The sequence below is a fragment of the Mercenaria mercenaria genome, chromosome 12 (assembly GCF_021730395.1).
Source record: "Mercenaria mercenaria strain notata chromosome 12, MADL_Memer_1, whole genome shotgun sequence".
Lineage (NCBI taxonomy): Eukaryota > Metazoa > Mollusca > Bivalvia > Venerida > Veneridae > Mercenaria > Mercenaria mercenaria.
Window position 1 is genome coordinate 73769048 of NC_069372.1, and position 17832 is coordinate 73786879.

The 17832-nt window shown below is 38.1% G+C and overlaps 1 protein-coding gene across 1 annotated transcript; it reads right to left on the minus strand.

Annotated features, from left to right (window-relative positions):
• Window positions 1–909: 909 nt before the first annotated feature.
• On the minus strand, window positions 910–16958 carry LOC123533897 (lysine-specific demethylase 9-like). Its single transcript, XM_053520335.1, has 3 exons — window positions 16509–16958; window positions 11365–11538; window positions 910–4216 (listed from the first exon to the last, which is right to left on the minus strand). The coding sequence occupies exons 2-3, from the start codon at window positions 11478–11480 to the stop codon at window positions 1957–1959; spliced, it is 2376 nt and encodes a 791-aa protein (XP_053376310.1). The 5' UTR covers window positions 11481–11538; window positions 16509–16958; the 3' UTR covers window positions 910–1956.
• Window positions 16959–17832: the final 874 nt, after the last annotated feature.

Here is a 17832-nt window from a genome sequence, read left to right on the forward strand (position 1 = left end):
CCAGTAGAGCTTTACTAATTCAATGTATTCTAAATATATCTTTTAACAGTAACATAAAACACCCACTCATGGGTCACGGCATTCAAACAATGTTATACACTTACAATAAGGTTAAAGGTACCAACAGTTTTTTCACATTGGCTAATGCGAGACATCGCATATGGCAGCATATTAACGTGTGACGCCGCGTTAATAGGCTTACTTGTGAAAATACTTCCACCGTTACGAAGGCTAAAGAACAAATTTATACCATTTATAACTTTAGGTGCGAATATAAAAAAATAAATATTAATAGAGTCTTTTCGGTCAAGAACCCATTTATTTCCCTCTAATATTCCTGTTGCACTATGGAAACTTTTGGGAAAAAAATGTCAAAAATACAGTAATACAGTAATATCAGCCGGAGATAAACGGAATCGTGGATTAGATGGATGTTCTGAAAACTCCGGCATCGATAAATGCTTGAAGCTTAGCAGCGATAAACGCTTGATGCTTCGCATCGATAAGCGCTTGAAGCTTCGCAGCGATAAACGCTTGAAGCTAAGCATCGATAAACGCTTGAAGCTTAGCCTCGATAAACGCTTGAAGCTTAGTAATGTCAAGGCTGCATCTAAAAGCTTGCTTCGTAACCCCACTTTCACTAACATTCTCAAGTCAAAGCAAATTTATTTTGAATTGTTTTAAAACGTTTACAAAAAGACATTCAAAATGTGTTCACACCATTACTTTCCCATGACTTTCTCCGAGTTTAACGTGCATTATTAAATTGAAAGCGTGCATTTTTCGTAGTTTCGACAAATTTCATTAAAACAATTTCGAACAAAGAAATTTTTGATTAAAGAACGTTAGTGAAACCAGGATCATGTTCTTTTATATACCAAAATATTTTTAAAGGCGGAAAATACAACCAAACAATGCATTTGATCTGAACTAGTGTATGTTATTATAATACATGTACACATTGTTTATACACAGCCCAAAGAAAGAATTCAAGTATGTAATATGTAACATGTATATCATATATTAATAATACTAAATATCAAAAATAATTTTGCAAAATATATCAAAAAAGACAATGCACCTGTCTCAAACAGCACTTACAAACTGTCCAATGTATATATATATATATATATATATATATATATATATATATATATATTGGGCACATAGTAAAGATAGGACTATAAGTATAACAGAATAAACTATTAAATGCATATATCTTTCAGTAACATTTCAGAAAATATTTACAATAGTTCAAAGTACAAACATCTGATATGTGAATCTCGATCACTGATCTGCGATCACTTGCGTTAGCAATATCAAACTTTGATGATATACCTGTATAGGCTAAAAATTTGTTTTTCTATCTAATCAGTTAAAGCTCGATGGTGATCAATTATTTTTTCAAGAAAAATGTATATAGACGAAATAAAGAGTTCCTTCCTGTGGTCTTTGAAATTCTAGTCATGAGAAAGTACATGTATAATAAAAATATGTTACGCTTGAAAAGCACGAGGTAATTCATGCAAAATGAATCACCGCAAGATTATCACCGACATCCAACGATCAAAGGCTACACCTTACCTTTTGTCAACCGTCAATACAAATTTTCTTATTTAATACATTTATGAGCGTGTGAAACAGTTTGAGCATAGCGTGTAATCATAGGAAAGATGAATAACATGCCCCTATCATTACGTTGTCAAAATGTTCGAAGTGTAAGCTGACATACTGCATGATTTCCTCTAGGTTTCTTTCGATTTATTTTTACTTTACCTCAGTCCTCTAATAGTAACCTGTCTTTGCACCTCAAGGACACAGTTATTACTAAAGAGTGATTTTTTTCAAACGAGTTAGCTGAACGTATCGCATCTACAGTTATCAACATTGATCCATTTTGACAAAGTCTTAAACTTGAAAATGAATTTTCAGAACCTTAATCATACTAACAAAAAGTTAACTGCTCACTGAACTACGGCGGTCGTCCATCCGGTTCACCCTGTAGGAGTTGCGATCAACTGTGTGTCTCAAGTCAGCGCTCACACGCCGTCCGAAGCTTCGCTCATTCATAAACTGTTTGGACCGGAAGTCACGTGGCTGCCCAAATATTCTGTAACCACCCCCGTCGCTGTTGTATTCCATTCGTGATCTTGACCGGCCTTCTCCCGCATCTGACCAAGCGTACCTACGAAGACCCTCCACTCGCTGCGGCTCCGAGCGGACAACGTACGAGGACCGGACATTTGCAGGCTGTCTGTACTGGACTTGTTGATACCCATATGTAGCAGGCACACGTCGGGCTTCGGTCATACTATAAGCAGTCCGTAAAACTGGTTTTTCCACGACAACTTTTTGTGGTTCTGGGAGTGGCGCCACAGGTTGGTCGATATAGACAGGCTTTTCAATGATGATTGGTTTCGGCGTAGGTGGTGGTGGGCGTGGCCTAAACACAGGCTTCTCTACAACAATCCTTTGTGGTTCAACTTTTGGCCATGGTGGAGGGTCTATGTAGACTATTTTCTCAATGATGATTGGTTTGGGAGGAGGTGGGGGCGGACCAGGGTCCCTCATGATTGGTTTCTCGACGATGATGCGCTGTGGTTCTTGTTGCTGGTATTTCGGAGGTTCAATATGTACGGGTTTCTCGATGATGATAGGTTCTGGTGGAAGTGGTGGCGGGCCTGGGTCCTGTATAATTGGTTTCTCCACAACAATCCTCTGTGGCTCCTGTCGCGGATATGCTGGTGGATCTATATAGACCTTTTTCTCTTCAATAATAGGCGCAGGAGGTGGAGGGGCAGGTTTTGGAGGGTTGAAACATGGTTTTTCAACAATAATTCTGTGAGGCTGTTGTTCAGGGAATTCAGGTGGATCAATGTAAACAGCTCTCTCCTCTATAATTGGAGCAGGTGCAGGAGGTGGTGGGCCAGGTTCTTTCACAATTGGCTTATCCACGATAATTCTCTGAGGCGCCCTCTCGGGCCATTTTGGTGGCTCAATGTACACTAAGTTCTCTTCTATAATTGGCGGAGGAGGAGTAGGTTGCCTTGGCCATTCTTTCAAAACTGGTTTATCAACAACGATTTTCTGCGGTTCTTGTCTTGGTGGCGGCGGAGGATCAATAACAACTGGTCTTTCAACTACTTCCGGCTTTGGGGGTGCTGGCCATTTCATTTCCTTAAACACCGGTTTATCGACGTATATGACCTGTTGTTGAACCTTTGGCGGCGGAGGTGGATCAATGTAAACAGGACGCTCAATGACCTTCGGCGGAGGAATCTTAGCCACAGGGGCTGGGTTGATGATTGGTTTATCAACAATGATCGTCTGCCGTGGAACAGGTGTAGGGGCTTTAATATGCTCTACGTTTGACTTCACGAGGATCGTCTCCGCGTTACGGTGTACCGGCGAAGGCGGGGCGCGCAAAGTGTTTGTTCTCACAAACACCGTGTCTGTTTTTTGTGCTTGAACTGGTGTTGGTGGTGGGATAGTTACATCTCCAGCCTTTACGTAGTATGTTGTATCTGTTCCGTTTGTGACAATGTTTGCGTCATTATAAACCCTAGAAACGCTGCCAACCCGTTTTGTGGAGGCGTTGTTAACCGAGGTGACGTATGTTGTAGACTCCGTGTTATAGTCGTCCGGGTTAAATGGGAAAACGTCCTCTTCCTGTTGCAGGTTTATTGATCGGCTCTCGGACTTTCTCCCTGTACTGATCTGTGAAACATATCTACTGCTGTTTGATCTTGCACTCACTCCCCCCGAGTTTATGCCAGAAACATGTATCGTACGGTCGAACTCAGATGACTGTTCATTGAAGAACTTGAGGGCCCCTGTTGGACTGTATCCTCGCCTCAGGGCAGTGTGTGCAGTTTGCGTAGCGTTCACAAGGTGCAAGGCGTCACGCGCTGATTCACATACAAATGCATAACAAAGTAATGGTTCACCGGTTCTGGTCCGCATGGAGGTCGAAAAGATGGCTGGATGTTCGGAGTCCGGCTCATTTGCCGAGATGACTGAATGAACTGGTATGAACTTCATGTTTGATGTGTCTGTGAAGCTCTCCACACAGCGAACCGCGGCACACATGGATAATGTTGAAATGGGCAGAGTAATCTCCGGTGCGCTGCCGTCCGTGAACTGTACATCAACAACATCCGGCATGATTGTGATCTTGACGGGAGAACCTTCCATGTCGGACACATTACCACGGTATCTGAAATAAAAGACCAAAAATCTCAGATTTATCAAATTCCAACAAACAGGTTAGTTCAAAGACACACTTATAGTCTAGTTCTATTTTTACATTTTGTATATAACACGCGTTTGTTAAGCGTGTGCACAAGAATATTGCTTCTGTGTAAGATCTGCAAGAGATTATAGTGAAAAGCATCAACATTTAACTGAAATTCTAAGTAAAAAGGGACATAAGTCACTAAATATGTGTGCCAGAATTACGGGTCTAGTGTCATATGATGAGGACGACGATGTAGAAGAACCATATTAAGTTTGAATCAAAGTCATTAAGTAATGACACAGATGCAGTGAAAGCACACCAACATTAACCTGCAATTCTAGTAAAAATGGGGCATAATTCATGAAATATTGGTGCCAGAGTTATGGCCCTTGTGTCATATGATGTATGTTCTGAATACAACTATTTAAATTTGAATCAAATCTATTTGGTAATAACTGATAAAGAGTGACAGTGCATCAAAACTTTAACCTGAAATTTTATGTAAAAAGGGGGCATAATTCATGAAATATTGGTGCCAGAGATATGACCCTTGTGTCATATGATAAGGGTGATGATGTCGAACAACTGTTTTAAGTTTGAATCAAATCCATTTAGTAATAACTGAGATGAGGTGAAAGTTCACCAAAACTTTAACCTGAATTTCTAAGTTAAAAGGGGGCATAATTCATGAAAAACTGGTGCCAGACTTTGTGTCATATGATGTGGGTGATGATGCGGAACAACTATTCTAAGTTTGAATAAAATCAATTTAGAAATAACTGTGATAGAGTGAAAGTGCAGTTAAACCTGAAATTCTAAGTAACAGGGGTAATAATTCATAACATATTGGTATGAGAGTTAAGGCCTTTATGCCAGATGATGTGGGTGATGATGAGGAATAAACTATTTCAAGTTTGAAGCAAATCAATCAAGTAATTAAAGAGATAAGGAGAACAAGAGGGTCATGAACCTTAAATCGCTCACCTGAGTACCACTGCTCTTAATGATAAGATCAAGTTTTGACACAGATCACATAGGCATACACATTAAATAGCATCAGGATAAATATTTCTTGTAACAGTCCCTTTTGACCTATGGGTCACATACTAGTCAGGGCCAATCTCCATACCAAGTTGGAGGGTCCTAGGCTCAAATGCTGCATTTTTGCACTAGCTTGACTATTCCGTACCCTGGAAGACCTAAATAACATTTAAAACCAATCTCATTAGATGCTGCTGAGGTATATTTATTTACATAAAATAAAGGGAGGTAATTTGTCATAAATTCAGTCAAAAGTTAACTACCCTGATTTTCCGAGTCCATCTGATGGCATAAGTGACATTTCAAATCAGTATCTTCATTGGTTACTGAGATACACCCATTTTAATTTGAAACAAGAGCCATGTCAGACATGGCTAATCCCCCCACCGGGCATATCATAATTGAAGGATGTGGTCCGCATCAGGGGTTTTAAGATGTGGAAGAAAGAATAAGTCAGTAGTGAGGTGGTTTACTGCTAAATTTTATTAATTTTCATGAAGAGTATAACTATGATGTTTTTCTATATGGCTACTGTAAAAAGAAGGAATGGAAAGCTAACAGGGAACAAGAGTGCCAGAATGTCACAATATATGCCCGTCAAAGCAAATTTCTTTACTCTAGCAGCTGTATTTGCAAATGGAATGCTAATTTTGTGGTTGTTTAGTAATCATTGTAAGTCTTTTGTTTTTTAAAGTCCACAAAAAAACTCCTTACTAGGTAGAGATACCTTATATATAATAAAATTAATAAAATACACCTAAAACTGGAAAGTAACATCTATGCTGTACCACAGAAAAGTGGTCTTGTTTTTTCCCTAGGGTCAATTATAAAAATGTTACAATATAAGTTATTTATAGTAACAACTAAGGGAAGTTAATCTTAAAAAAAAAAAAAAAAAAAAAAAAAAAAAAAAAAAACTGCAAGTCCACACAAAAATCTTTATCAGGAAGAGACTGGTCAAAATACACCTCAAAATTGGATTTAGCATGTTTGTTGTACTACAGAAAAGTGGTCTCGATTTTTCCCTACGACTAGTAATGAAAAAGTTACAATAAAAGCTATTTAAAGTAACAACAAAGGGAAGTAATTCTAAAGAAGGGAACTGCGCATGACACTTCGTCTCATGATGGTGTATAATTGTGCCAAGTTACATCAAAATCCCTCCATGCATGAAGAAGAAATGCTTCGGACAAAGTCATTCTTGTATCTGACCTTTGGCCTCTAAGTGTGACCTTGACCTTAGGCCTAGTGACCTGGATCTTGCGCATGACCTCCGTCTCGTGGTGGTAAACATTTGTGCCAAGTTATATCAAAATCCCTCAATGCATGAAGAAGAAATGCTCCGGACAAGGTTTTTATTCTTGTATCATTTGACCTCTAAGTGTGACCTTGACCTTAGACCTAGGGACCTAGTTCTTGCGTATGACACTCCGCATCGTGGTGGTAAACATTTGTGCCAAGATATATCAAAATCCCTCCATGCATGAAGAAGATATGCTCCGGACAAATTTCTTTAAGAAAATATGATAAAGGGGAATAACTCAAAAAATAGGCAAGGCAGAGTTATTGTTCTTGCACACTGCACTTCCTCCCAATGTGTTCTATCAGTGTATGAAGTTTGAAGAAAATCCCTCCAGTACTTTTGGAGTTATGCTCCGGACAAAATTTTTTAAGAAAATAAGATAAAGAGGAATAACTCAAAAAATAGACAAGGTAGAGTTATTGTTCTTGCACACTGCACTTCCTCCCAATGTGTTCTATCAGTGTATGAAGTTTGAAGAAAATCCCTCAAGTACTTTTGGAGTTATGCTCCGGACAAATATCGTTGCGGACGCACGGACGGAGAGCATTTCTAATATCCCCTTCACCTTTGGTGGGGGGATAAACAAAGGGAGTTGACATAAAATCAGTCCATAGTTATCTACCCTGATTGTCTCAGTCCAACTAATGACAATAATGAAATTTCAAATGAGTCCTATAAATACTTACTGAGATAAATCCATTTTGATTAAAATCAGGGGAGGTAATCATGCATTGGTATATGCATGTAGAAGATACATAGTACAAGCCTTTACAACAATATATTAGAAAAGTAAGTAAAAGTAGAAATTTCTTACCATGGAAGACATAAATAAAGTTTCAAACCAATCTAATTAGAAGCTACTAGGTATATTCATTTACATAAAAAACAAAGGGAGGTAATTTGTCATAAATTCAGTCAATATGTATCTTCATTGATTGTCCAAGTCCATCTGATGGCATAAATGAAATTTCAGATCAGTATCTTCATTAGTTACGGAGATATACCCATTTTAATTTGAAATAAAGGGAGGTAATTTGACATGAAATTAGTCCATAGTTATCTACCCTGATTGTCTGAGTCCAACTAATGACAATAATGAAATTTCAAATGAGTCCTATAAGTATTTACTGATATAAATCCATTTTGATTAAAATCATATGTTGTTGGATTTAACGTCGCACCGAAACATGATAGGTCATATGGCGACTTTCCAGCTTTAATGGTGGAGGAAGACCCCAGGTGCCCCTCCGTGCATTATTTCATCACGAGCGGGCACCAAGTAGAACCACCGACCTTCCGTAAGCCAGCTGGATGGCTTCCTTACATGAAGAATTCAACGCCCCGAGTGAGGCTCGAACCCACATAGATGAGAGGCAAGTGATTTGAAGTCAGCGACCTTAACCACTCGGCCACGGAGGCCCCTTTGATTAAAATCAGGGGAGGTAATTAGATATAAAATAACTCCAGAACCTATGACTGGATCTGACAGATTCATCATGGAAACCAAGATTTATTGTTGTTGAAGATATTTTGCAAGTTTGTATCAAATCAAACCATAAATGAAGTATCTATATGGCTGCAAAAGTCAAAATAGCAAATTTTGGACCTTTAAGGGGCCATAACTCTGGAACCCATGATGGGATCTGGCCAGTTTTCGAAAGGAACCGAGATATTATGCCAATACAAGTTGTGTGAAAGTTTGATTAAAGTTGATAGCAAAATGTTGTCTCTATCGTGTTCACAAGCAAAAATAGCGGATTTTGGACATTTAAGGCGCCATAACTCTGAAATCCATTAAGGGATCTAGCCAGTTTTCGAAAGGAACCGAGATATTATGTCAATACAAGTTGCATGCAAGTTTGATTAAAGTTGACTGCAAAATGTTGTCTCTATCGTGTTCACAAGCCAAAAAAATAGCAAATTTTGGCCCTTTAAGGGGCCATAACTTTGGAACCCATGATGGGATCTGGCCAGTTTTCAAAAGGAACCGAAATATTATGCCCATACAAGTTGAGTGCAAGTCTGATTAAAATCAAATACAAAATGTGGTCTCTATCATGTTTACACGGAAATTGTGGACGGACGGACGACGGACGGACGGACGGATGGACGAAGGGCGATCACAAAAGCTCACCTTGTCACTACGTGACAGGTGAGCTAAAAAAGAGCAAGTTCATCAAAGACGACGACGCCGACGCCGGGGCGAGTAGGATAACTCTCCATATACTTCGTATAGTCGAGCTAAAATATAAAATACTAGTGGTTAGTATTTGGGCTTGAAAGTTATCCATGGACAACTTGTACATCCGCCGATGTGGTCATACAATGGTGAACGAACTTCCATGAAAAGCGGCGTATGATCCCCAGATAAAATAATGGACCAGCACTTAACGAGGAAACAATGCAAAGAACTAAACAAACTAGAATTGAGACAGGGGTTCCTAGGTTATGGCGCCTGCATAAAGAAACTGTCAAAAGAGAAACTTAGCTGTCAAAAGACAAAATTATAAAGCAGACACCATATCCAAACGGTGGTTAAACAATGCCAAAAGCTACGAAATGAAGCAGTACCATAAACACAAATTAAATGTCGTGCTGGACGATCTAAAAAGATCAAAATATAACATCTACTTATAAGAATAACCCTTACGTGGAGTCTGCTTATCATAGAAGCAGTATATTAGACGAATACATTGTAGTTAAAAACTGAGAAGCTTGCCATAAAACAATCTGACCAAAGTGACCTTGGTGACCTTGGTGACCTGACTCTAAACCATAATATGTTTATCCCTTACTCAGACCACTACCTGAATAAAATTTGATAAAAATAGGGGCTGATACTGAGAACTTAACAACATATGTAACCTGAAAGCATCGACTGCCCTCCTCTATCTTTGAATACCAGAGATAATCATTGACTTAAAATGAACATGTATGGCAAACAAAATGCTGAACTAAGTATTAATTAAGGTAATAAACCCACTGATGGTCACCCTGACAGACCGCAAGCCAAACTCGATCTGCAGTCTGCAGGTCCTTATTACAATCACGTTTTATTAAACATCATCTCTTTATCTACATGCATGGCGAAAAAAGTTCCGAACTCATTTCCATAAACAAAACTATTTGAACATATATGAGTATATATAAGCGAAGAATGACAACCCTGCGGAAATCATTTTCGCTGTTAGGATGCAGTTATCCCACTTTACGCAGGGGCTACCAATGTAATAAATATCTCACTAGTTTAAAACTTTTAAATGTCGTCTTTTGATGTGTTTGCAATAATGGCAGAGTAATTGCCGTCTAGATCATATGGCGACTTTCGAGCTTTTGGTGTTGGATGAAGACTCCGGATGCCTTTCAGTGCATTTTTTTCATCAGAAGTGGGCACCTGGGTAGAACCATCGACATCCCGTAAGCCAGCTGTTTGGCTTTCTCGCATGAAGAATTCAACGCCACGAGTGAGGCTCGAACCCACATCGGCGAGGGGGACGTTATTTGAAGTCAGTGATCTTAACCACTCGGCCATTTGAAATAATGACTAGGCGTCTAGTAACCGGACCAGGAGTTAAACTTTGCGTCCAGTGGTCCTGAAGCAAATTGTATCATGATTTCTCTAAAAATTACCATGTGTGGTCTTTACTAGAGTTATTCCCTTCTTTATTCTACAAATGGCGTCAATCGAACAGAAAAGCTCCACGCAGTGGTTACTTTCCCTTGCGTTCATTATTTGATGTACCGTAAGGGGAAGTAATCGCTGCGGGGAGTTTGTCGTTTGTATAACTGCGTCAAAAAGAATGTGTGCAACACTTCTTCAAGTTTGGTGAGCTATTTAAGCTGTTGAACTCTTCCTTTGTATGCCTCTATTCTTTATTCCATAAACATTAAATATAACATGTAGGTAACACCGCTTTGCTGAGATATGTACATGATTCATCAGGGTGACCACCCCGTCGACATTTGAATATGGTACACGCAGAAAAAAGTCTATAGCTCTATGTAACTAAACCAGTTATAATAAAATTTTCATCTTAAACACTTGAGATAACGTAATCTTTCATTTAAAAGACACTTTGGGTTTGAACCAAATAATTTCCAATGACCAGACGAGGGGGTTCAAGCCCCTAGAAAGAACTTTTTATCTGACATTATATAGATCTATTTTTCTTATATCTCGACGGATTTATATAAAATAAAGAGCATTGAAGACAACAAAATGAGTGTTTTGTCCTCACAAAATGTCTGCTATCAGTTCTCAGTACTTTTCCCAAACACTTAGCCCATCTGGGAAAGTGTGTACGTTAACTACAAAGTCCACGAAAAGCATTTGGGCGAAGTGTTTGAGATAAGTACTGAGAACTGATTGCAGACGCTTTGTGCGGAGAAAAACCTTTAGTGTGCTGTCATCGACGTTGTCGTGAAAGCATTTGAACATTCTACCAAGCTCCTCACAGCAGTTACATTGTCTTGCGCTCATTATAACCGCTGCATTCACAACAGACCACGTGAAAGTCACAGGACACTGCAAAACAGCACAGACGCCAAACAAATTCCGGTAGCCTGTTTCATTTGTCAAACGTCCAATAGATATTTTTGACAAAATTTACTTCCATTTTTATGTGCGCGAATATTACCATCTATAGATGCGAATAATGCAATTAAAAAAAAACCAAATCTGGTTTAACAACTCGTGACTGCAGTGAATAATGTACCGTAAGGGGAAGTAATCGCTGCGGGGAGTTTGACATTCTACGAAAAAAACAATTTGATATCACTGTACCTTTCTCGCAGTGGACTTTGAATAGCTTCAACACCCTTCTTATCTGGATCCGGCAGTCCATTCCCGATGTAGAATGCCTGACATTGATACATCACGTTGCTACTGATCACAACCATTTTGTTTGCTAGGATTTCACGTCTTGGGTATACTTCGTGCCGCTAATTTCTCTGGTACCTGCAATAAATATATTACTTTGTTAGTTAAAATACCAACTAAATTTGCAATCACGCTGGTATCAGAAACGTAAGATCCAACGCTGAAATTTCACGCTTACATCAAAAACAAGTACTCAATGGTAATCGACTGAATTATACTTCCTGTCTATAAGGCAAGAGTAAAAACTTAGACAGATGAGAAAAACTAGAATGTGTCTGTAGGACACAGGGTGTGCCCCCACTGGTACATTTGTCACAAATAAGGGGAAATCATTCAAATGTTTGCAGTCTTAATGGGGTATAGCCTCAAAAAATATATGAAATGGATTCATTATTCTATACCATATACTTTTTGAGCTATGAGCATCACAAACAAAAAATCCACTATTTTGGCTATTTCAAGGGCCATAACTCTGTAATAAACGCTACAATTCTCAAGAAGAATGCCAAGTGTGCAAGGTCACATTATGATAAAGACTCAAGCAAGGTTTCATGAATTTACATTAAATACTTTTTGAGTGAGGCACATAATTAGGTGAAAATGTGCATTTTTTGACTATTTCAGGGGCCATAACTCTGAAAATAGGGAGCGGACCCAGATGAAAAATAGGAGGTGCGCAAGTCCATATCATGATAAAGATTCATGCAAAGTTTCATCAATTTATATCAAATACTTTTTGAGCTAGGCGTGTCACAAGGTGGAAATGTGCATTTTTGACTATTTCAGGGGCCATAACTCTAGAAATAGGGTGCGGACCCAGATGAAAAATAGGAGGCGCGCAAGTTCATATCATGATTAAGACTCAAGCAAGGTTTCATGAATCTATATCAAATACTTCTTGAGCCAGGCGTGTCACAAGGTGAAAATGTGCATTTTTGACTATTTCAGGGGCCATAACTCTAAAAATAGGGGGCGGAGCCAGACGAAAAATAGGAGGTGCGCATGTTCATACCATGATAAAGACTCATGCAAGGTTTCATCAATTTATATCCAATACTTTTTGAGCTAGGCGTGTCACAAGGTGAAAATGTGCATTTTTTACTATTTCAGGGGCCATAACTCTAAAAGGGGGCGGAGTCAGACGAAAAATAAAAGGTTCGCAAGTTCATATCATGAAAAAGACTCATGCAAGGTTTCACTAATTTATATCAAATACTTTTGAGCTAGGCGTGTCACGAACTTCGGACGGACGCACAGACGTAAGGACGGACGGACGGACGCACGGACGGACAAGAGCAAATCTATATGCCACCACCACTCATGGGGGGAGGGGGGGGAGGGCATAAAAACCCCTCTAAACCTTAGTTATAAGAGAAGTTTCGATTGCCACACACATAGGCGCGCACACAATTCGTCTAAGATAAACATTTACAAATGCTATAGCGTTGAAACGTCAATGCAGACTATAAAATCTTTTCGCGGGAGCATGCCCAGACCCTCCCCACACACACATACACTTTTAAGGTACTTTAGATGTTCTGCCGAAACGAAATTTAGTTCTCTACCTAATCCCTTTTTAGCTAGATTTATAATTTTTGACACGCCCCATACGACCATTAACACCCGTATATGGTGTCATATTGCGACTTGCTAGATTTACAGTGAAAGGGGCACACCCAGTATGCTATTCAGGCGAATAATTTAGGTATGGGCGGATATCTGTGTGGAATCACCACCATTTCAAGGCGATCTGGACCAATACGGCACAGGAGAACCACCGAGCTCAGGGCAACTCCAAAGTGAAGAAGTCTGTCCTTATCAGGGTCTTTACAGAAAACACAACTTTCGCACCCAAACCAGTCCTTAGGTAAGTATGATTTTTCGATATCACGTTTTAAAGACGTGATCTGTGATAGCCAGTTCTTGCACTTACAAGAGATTTAAAGACTGCAGCAAAATGAAAAATATTTTGGGTTTCAACAAAACTTGCTGACCATACTAACTCCCACGTACCTATAATTGCCTCGACCTCGGTTAAATATGTTTTTACAACGACCTTGGAAGCATTCACCGATGATAATTAGAAAAGGAATGTTTAAAGAGGATTAAATTCTTTCATGGATTTAACAATAGTTGTAAACGTTTCAAAATAGAATGTTCAACATACAAGCATGTTGTCATTATTTGGTATAGTTGGAGAAAATCGTTAAAGAAAATATAGGTAATTGGGCCCGCCCACTTGTCAGTAAAATATCAGATATTTATCTATGGGTGACCCAGACATTTGCAAGGTAATGTATATTAAGTTTACGAAATATCAGGTTCACGAAATTTTTATATGCATTAAGCAATGTAACTGAATTTGTATAACACAAAAAAGTAATAGAGGGTGTGTTGCTTCAATCCCTTCAAAATATATCTAAATTAAAATATATGAATCCTTTATACTACAGTGCAGTCTTTTCTAAAGGTCCATAGGTGGTCTGGGGAAAATTATACTGAAATCGTTTAGAAATACTTTAAGAAATGGTTTGTTTTCTTTGGTTTTCACTCCCCCTTGAAACAATTTCATGTCATATGGCAACATTCCATTTTTGGATGATGGAGGATATAACAACTGGCTTTCCGTGCACAAGTTCGGGTATTGACATGCACCTGGTTAGAACCAGCACATTGCCCAGGCGAGGTTTCGAATCCAAACCGGTGAAGGACAAGTGATTTGAAGCCGACAACCGTGTAGATAACTCTAGATTGTACTGCATTTTATTGTACTTTTAAGATTTTTTCAAGGAACAATAGTATATGACAGAATTTTGGAAAAGCACTTCGATAGTACAGTATGCAACATATGCAGGTATATATACATAAAGGCATTATCTTGTAACGTCCGTATGTGTAGTTCCAGACATGCAGTTGAAGTTTGGCTTGTTAACGCAATTTGTATTCCATTTTTTGATCATTATATACGAAACAAAATTTGTAAAATGATTTATTGCGAACTATTACGTTTGGCGAAATACATGTATATACCTAACGGTATATATATTAAACCAAGAGCACTGCCTGCGGATGCTATCGCTCGTCTGCAAGTGCTGGACAATATGTAATACAAGAGTTATAGTTATTGGCCCTCCTACTCAAAGCTATAGTAGGTATTCAAGAAACAAAAAACAACCAAGAAATACTCATTTTTTTAAGTACAAAAATTGCCATAGTCCTGACAAAATGCAAGTTAGAGTTATGGTTCCTGGTTCACTTAACATCTAATGATGATAGATAAGTGTGCAAAATTTCAAAGCTGTAGCTCTTATATTTTTAGGGAAAAGTGGACCTTAACAAAAATTTTAACCAAGAAAATCAAATTTTCTAAGTACAAAAGGGCCATAATTCTGACAAAATGCATATCAGAGTTATGGTTCTTGGTCTACATAATTATCTAATGGTGATAAACAAGTGTGCAAAGTTTTAAAGATGTAGCTCTAATATATAGTTTTTCTTAGAAAAGGTGGACCTAAACAAAGATTCTAACCTTCGCCGACGATCAACTAATTTTTGGCTTGGGAAGATAGCTTTATTTTGCTTTCATATAGTTTTGAATTTTACAAGGAAGTTTAAATTGTCAATTAAAAGTACATAACTTTGTTTAAATCTGTATTTACATAAAGAGGTACACAAGCACATTGTTAAACAAGAGCTGTCATAGGAGGCAGCCCACTCGACTATTTCGATGCTGGATAGTGAAACTGGGCAAATCTGAGGAAACTGGAGTTGTCACTGGAGTGTTTAATGACTCCAATGGTGGATGAAGATATTGCGCAATAGCTTGTGTCTGTGTCAAAAATATTAAGTAATAAGAGAGGTAAAGATAAAGTATATCAAAACACTATTTAAGTATAATTCTAAGCAAAAAGGGGGCATAATTCATAAAATATTGGTGCAAGAGTTATGCACCTTGTGTCATATGATGTGGATGATGATGTGGAACAACTACTTCAAGTTTGAATCAAATCCATTTCGTAATAACTGAGATATAGTGAAAATGCTTCAAAATTAACCAAAAATTCTAAGTAAAAGGCGGCCTAATTCATGAAAAATTGGTGCCAGAGTTATGCATCTTGCGTCACATGATGTGGGTGATAAGATGGAACAACTATTTTAAGTTTGAATCAAATCCATTTAGTAATAACTTAGACAGCGTGAAAGGGTATCAAAACTTTAACCTGAAATTCTAAGTAAAAAGGGGAGGGTGGGTGGATATTGGTGCAAGAGTTATGGTCCTTGTGTCATATGATGTGACTGATGATGTTGAACAACTATTTTAAGTTTGAATTAAATCCATTTAGTAATAACTGAGATATAGTGAAAGTGCATCAAAATTTTAACCTGAAATAATAAGTAAAAGGGGGAATAATTCATTAAATATTGGTACTAGAGTTATGGGCCTTGTGTCATATGATGTGGGGGATGATGTGGAACACCTACTTTCAGTTTGAATCAAATCCATTTAGGAATAACTGAGATAGAATGAAAGTGCATCAAAACTTTAACCTGAAATTCTAACTAAAAAGGGGAGATAATTCATGAAATATTGGTGTGAGAGTTAAGGCTCTTATGTCGTATGATGTGGGTGATGATGTGGGTGATGATGAATAATAACTATTTCAAGTTTAAAGAAAATCCATCAAGTAATTACAGAGATAAGGAGAAAAAACAGAAAGTGTAAAAAAAACTTTAACCAAGGTGGGGACGCGGAAAGACGCCGACGACGGCGCCGGGATGAGTAGGGTAGCTTTCCATATACTTCGTATAGTCGAGCTAAAAATGCAAAACAGAGTCCACAATCACCAGTTTTCATCTGTTCATATATACATCGATATAAACAGTGATAAACGGATACACTTTCAAATGTTTTAGCAAAACAACAGTTCTAATATGAAATTGAAACCAACTTTAAATCCTCAAGACACAACCATCTGATCAATGTCACTTATATAATCAGCAATAATCAACAAAATCAGTACATTTGATATTAGCAATAAATTCCCTACCTTGGAATGATCCGTTTCCGTAAGCACCAGCACGCCCTACTGCTCCCGTCCTTACTGAACGACAGGCTCTACTCTGTAAAAATATAACTCCTAGAATCTTTCAGCAACCTCCTTTTCCTACACCATCTTGTCTGAAAAGTATAACGACCCAAATGAATTTCAACAACTAATTTAGCCGTCCACTCGACCGCTTACTGGCCAAATCTCACGGTGAATGAACACAAAACCGGCTTAATATTGCTCGACGTGTCCAACAATAGAGAGAAATTCTAACGATCACAATCGGGCATTATAGAATAACACTGTTATGTATGAACTACCCGAGGTCATCCATTCATAGATATTTATATATATATGTACACAGCGTATCATCATATCTGAATCGCTTTATTTAATTTTCTTCTGCAAAAGTAGAATTTAGAAATTAAAAAATCGATAGAACACGAAATGCGAGAAAGATTTATAATACTTCACAACTTCAATGCGAAGTTTTGAAAAAGAAACATTTAAGAAACTTAAAGGGACTGGAGGTATACATTCAAAAGTAAATGGAAATTTGATCCATGTGTCACGTTATTACACAATACAACTATAAAACCTAAATTCTGATTTGAAAACAGCAAAAACTGACACCTATACGAACAAACTCCCGGCTCGATTACGCCTGTAACTACGGGGTTCCGAAAGAGACACCATGATATCCTTGCGCCGAACATGGCGATAAATAGATACCAAAATAGTGAAAATAGATACCATGACTAGTAGTGAAAAATGAAAAACAGATACAACGATAGTGAAAATAGATACCATGATATTGAAAAACAGATAGTAAAATATAGATTCTGCGATCTAAAAACTGTGCACATTTCCGGTAAAACACGGAAATATGATGTCACGTCGATATATTATTTTGCGACAATTAGGCGCCGAGAAAGAGTGCTACCGCATTTGATCTATTACTTGATATAAACGAAATTGTATAACAGACCGGTGTTTTAATTCACACACTGTATCTATTATTAGGCGAGTAGAAGAACTCACTAGACATCTACGCACACCTAAGTTATTCTCCACATACCCTCCCCCGCCCCTGCCATCTGTTTGCCAATATTTGTAACATTATAACACGTTCTGAGCATAGGTGGCGATCATTAAAAACTTTTTTTTACAATTTCAGTATGTTTTTAAAATGCATTTTTTTTTTTGCAATCAATGCTCTTTAAAAGGAAAGATTGACATCTGTGAAACTGACCCTGGGTACCAAAATTAATAAGCTTACGACTACATGTCTGATTACACCAATCAGGAAGTGACTACACGGTGT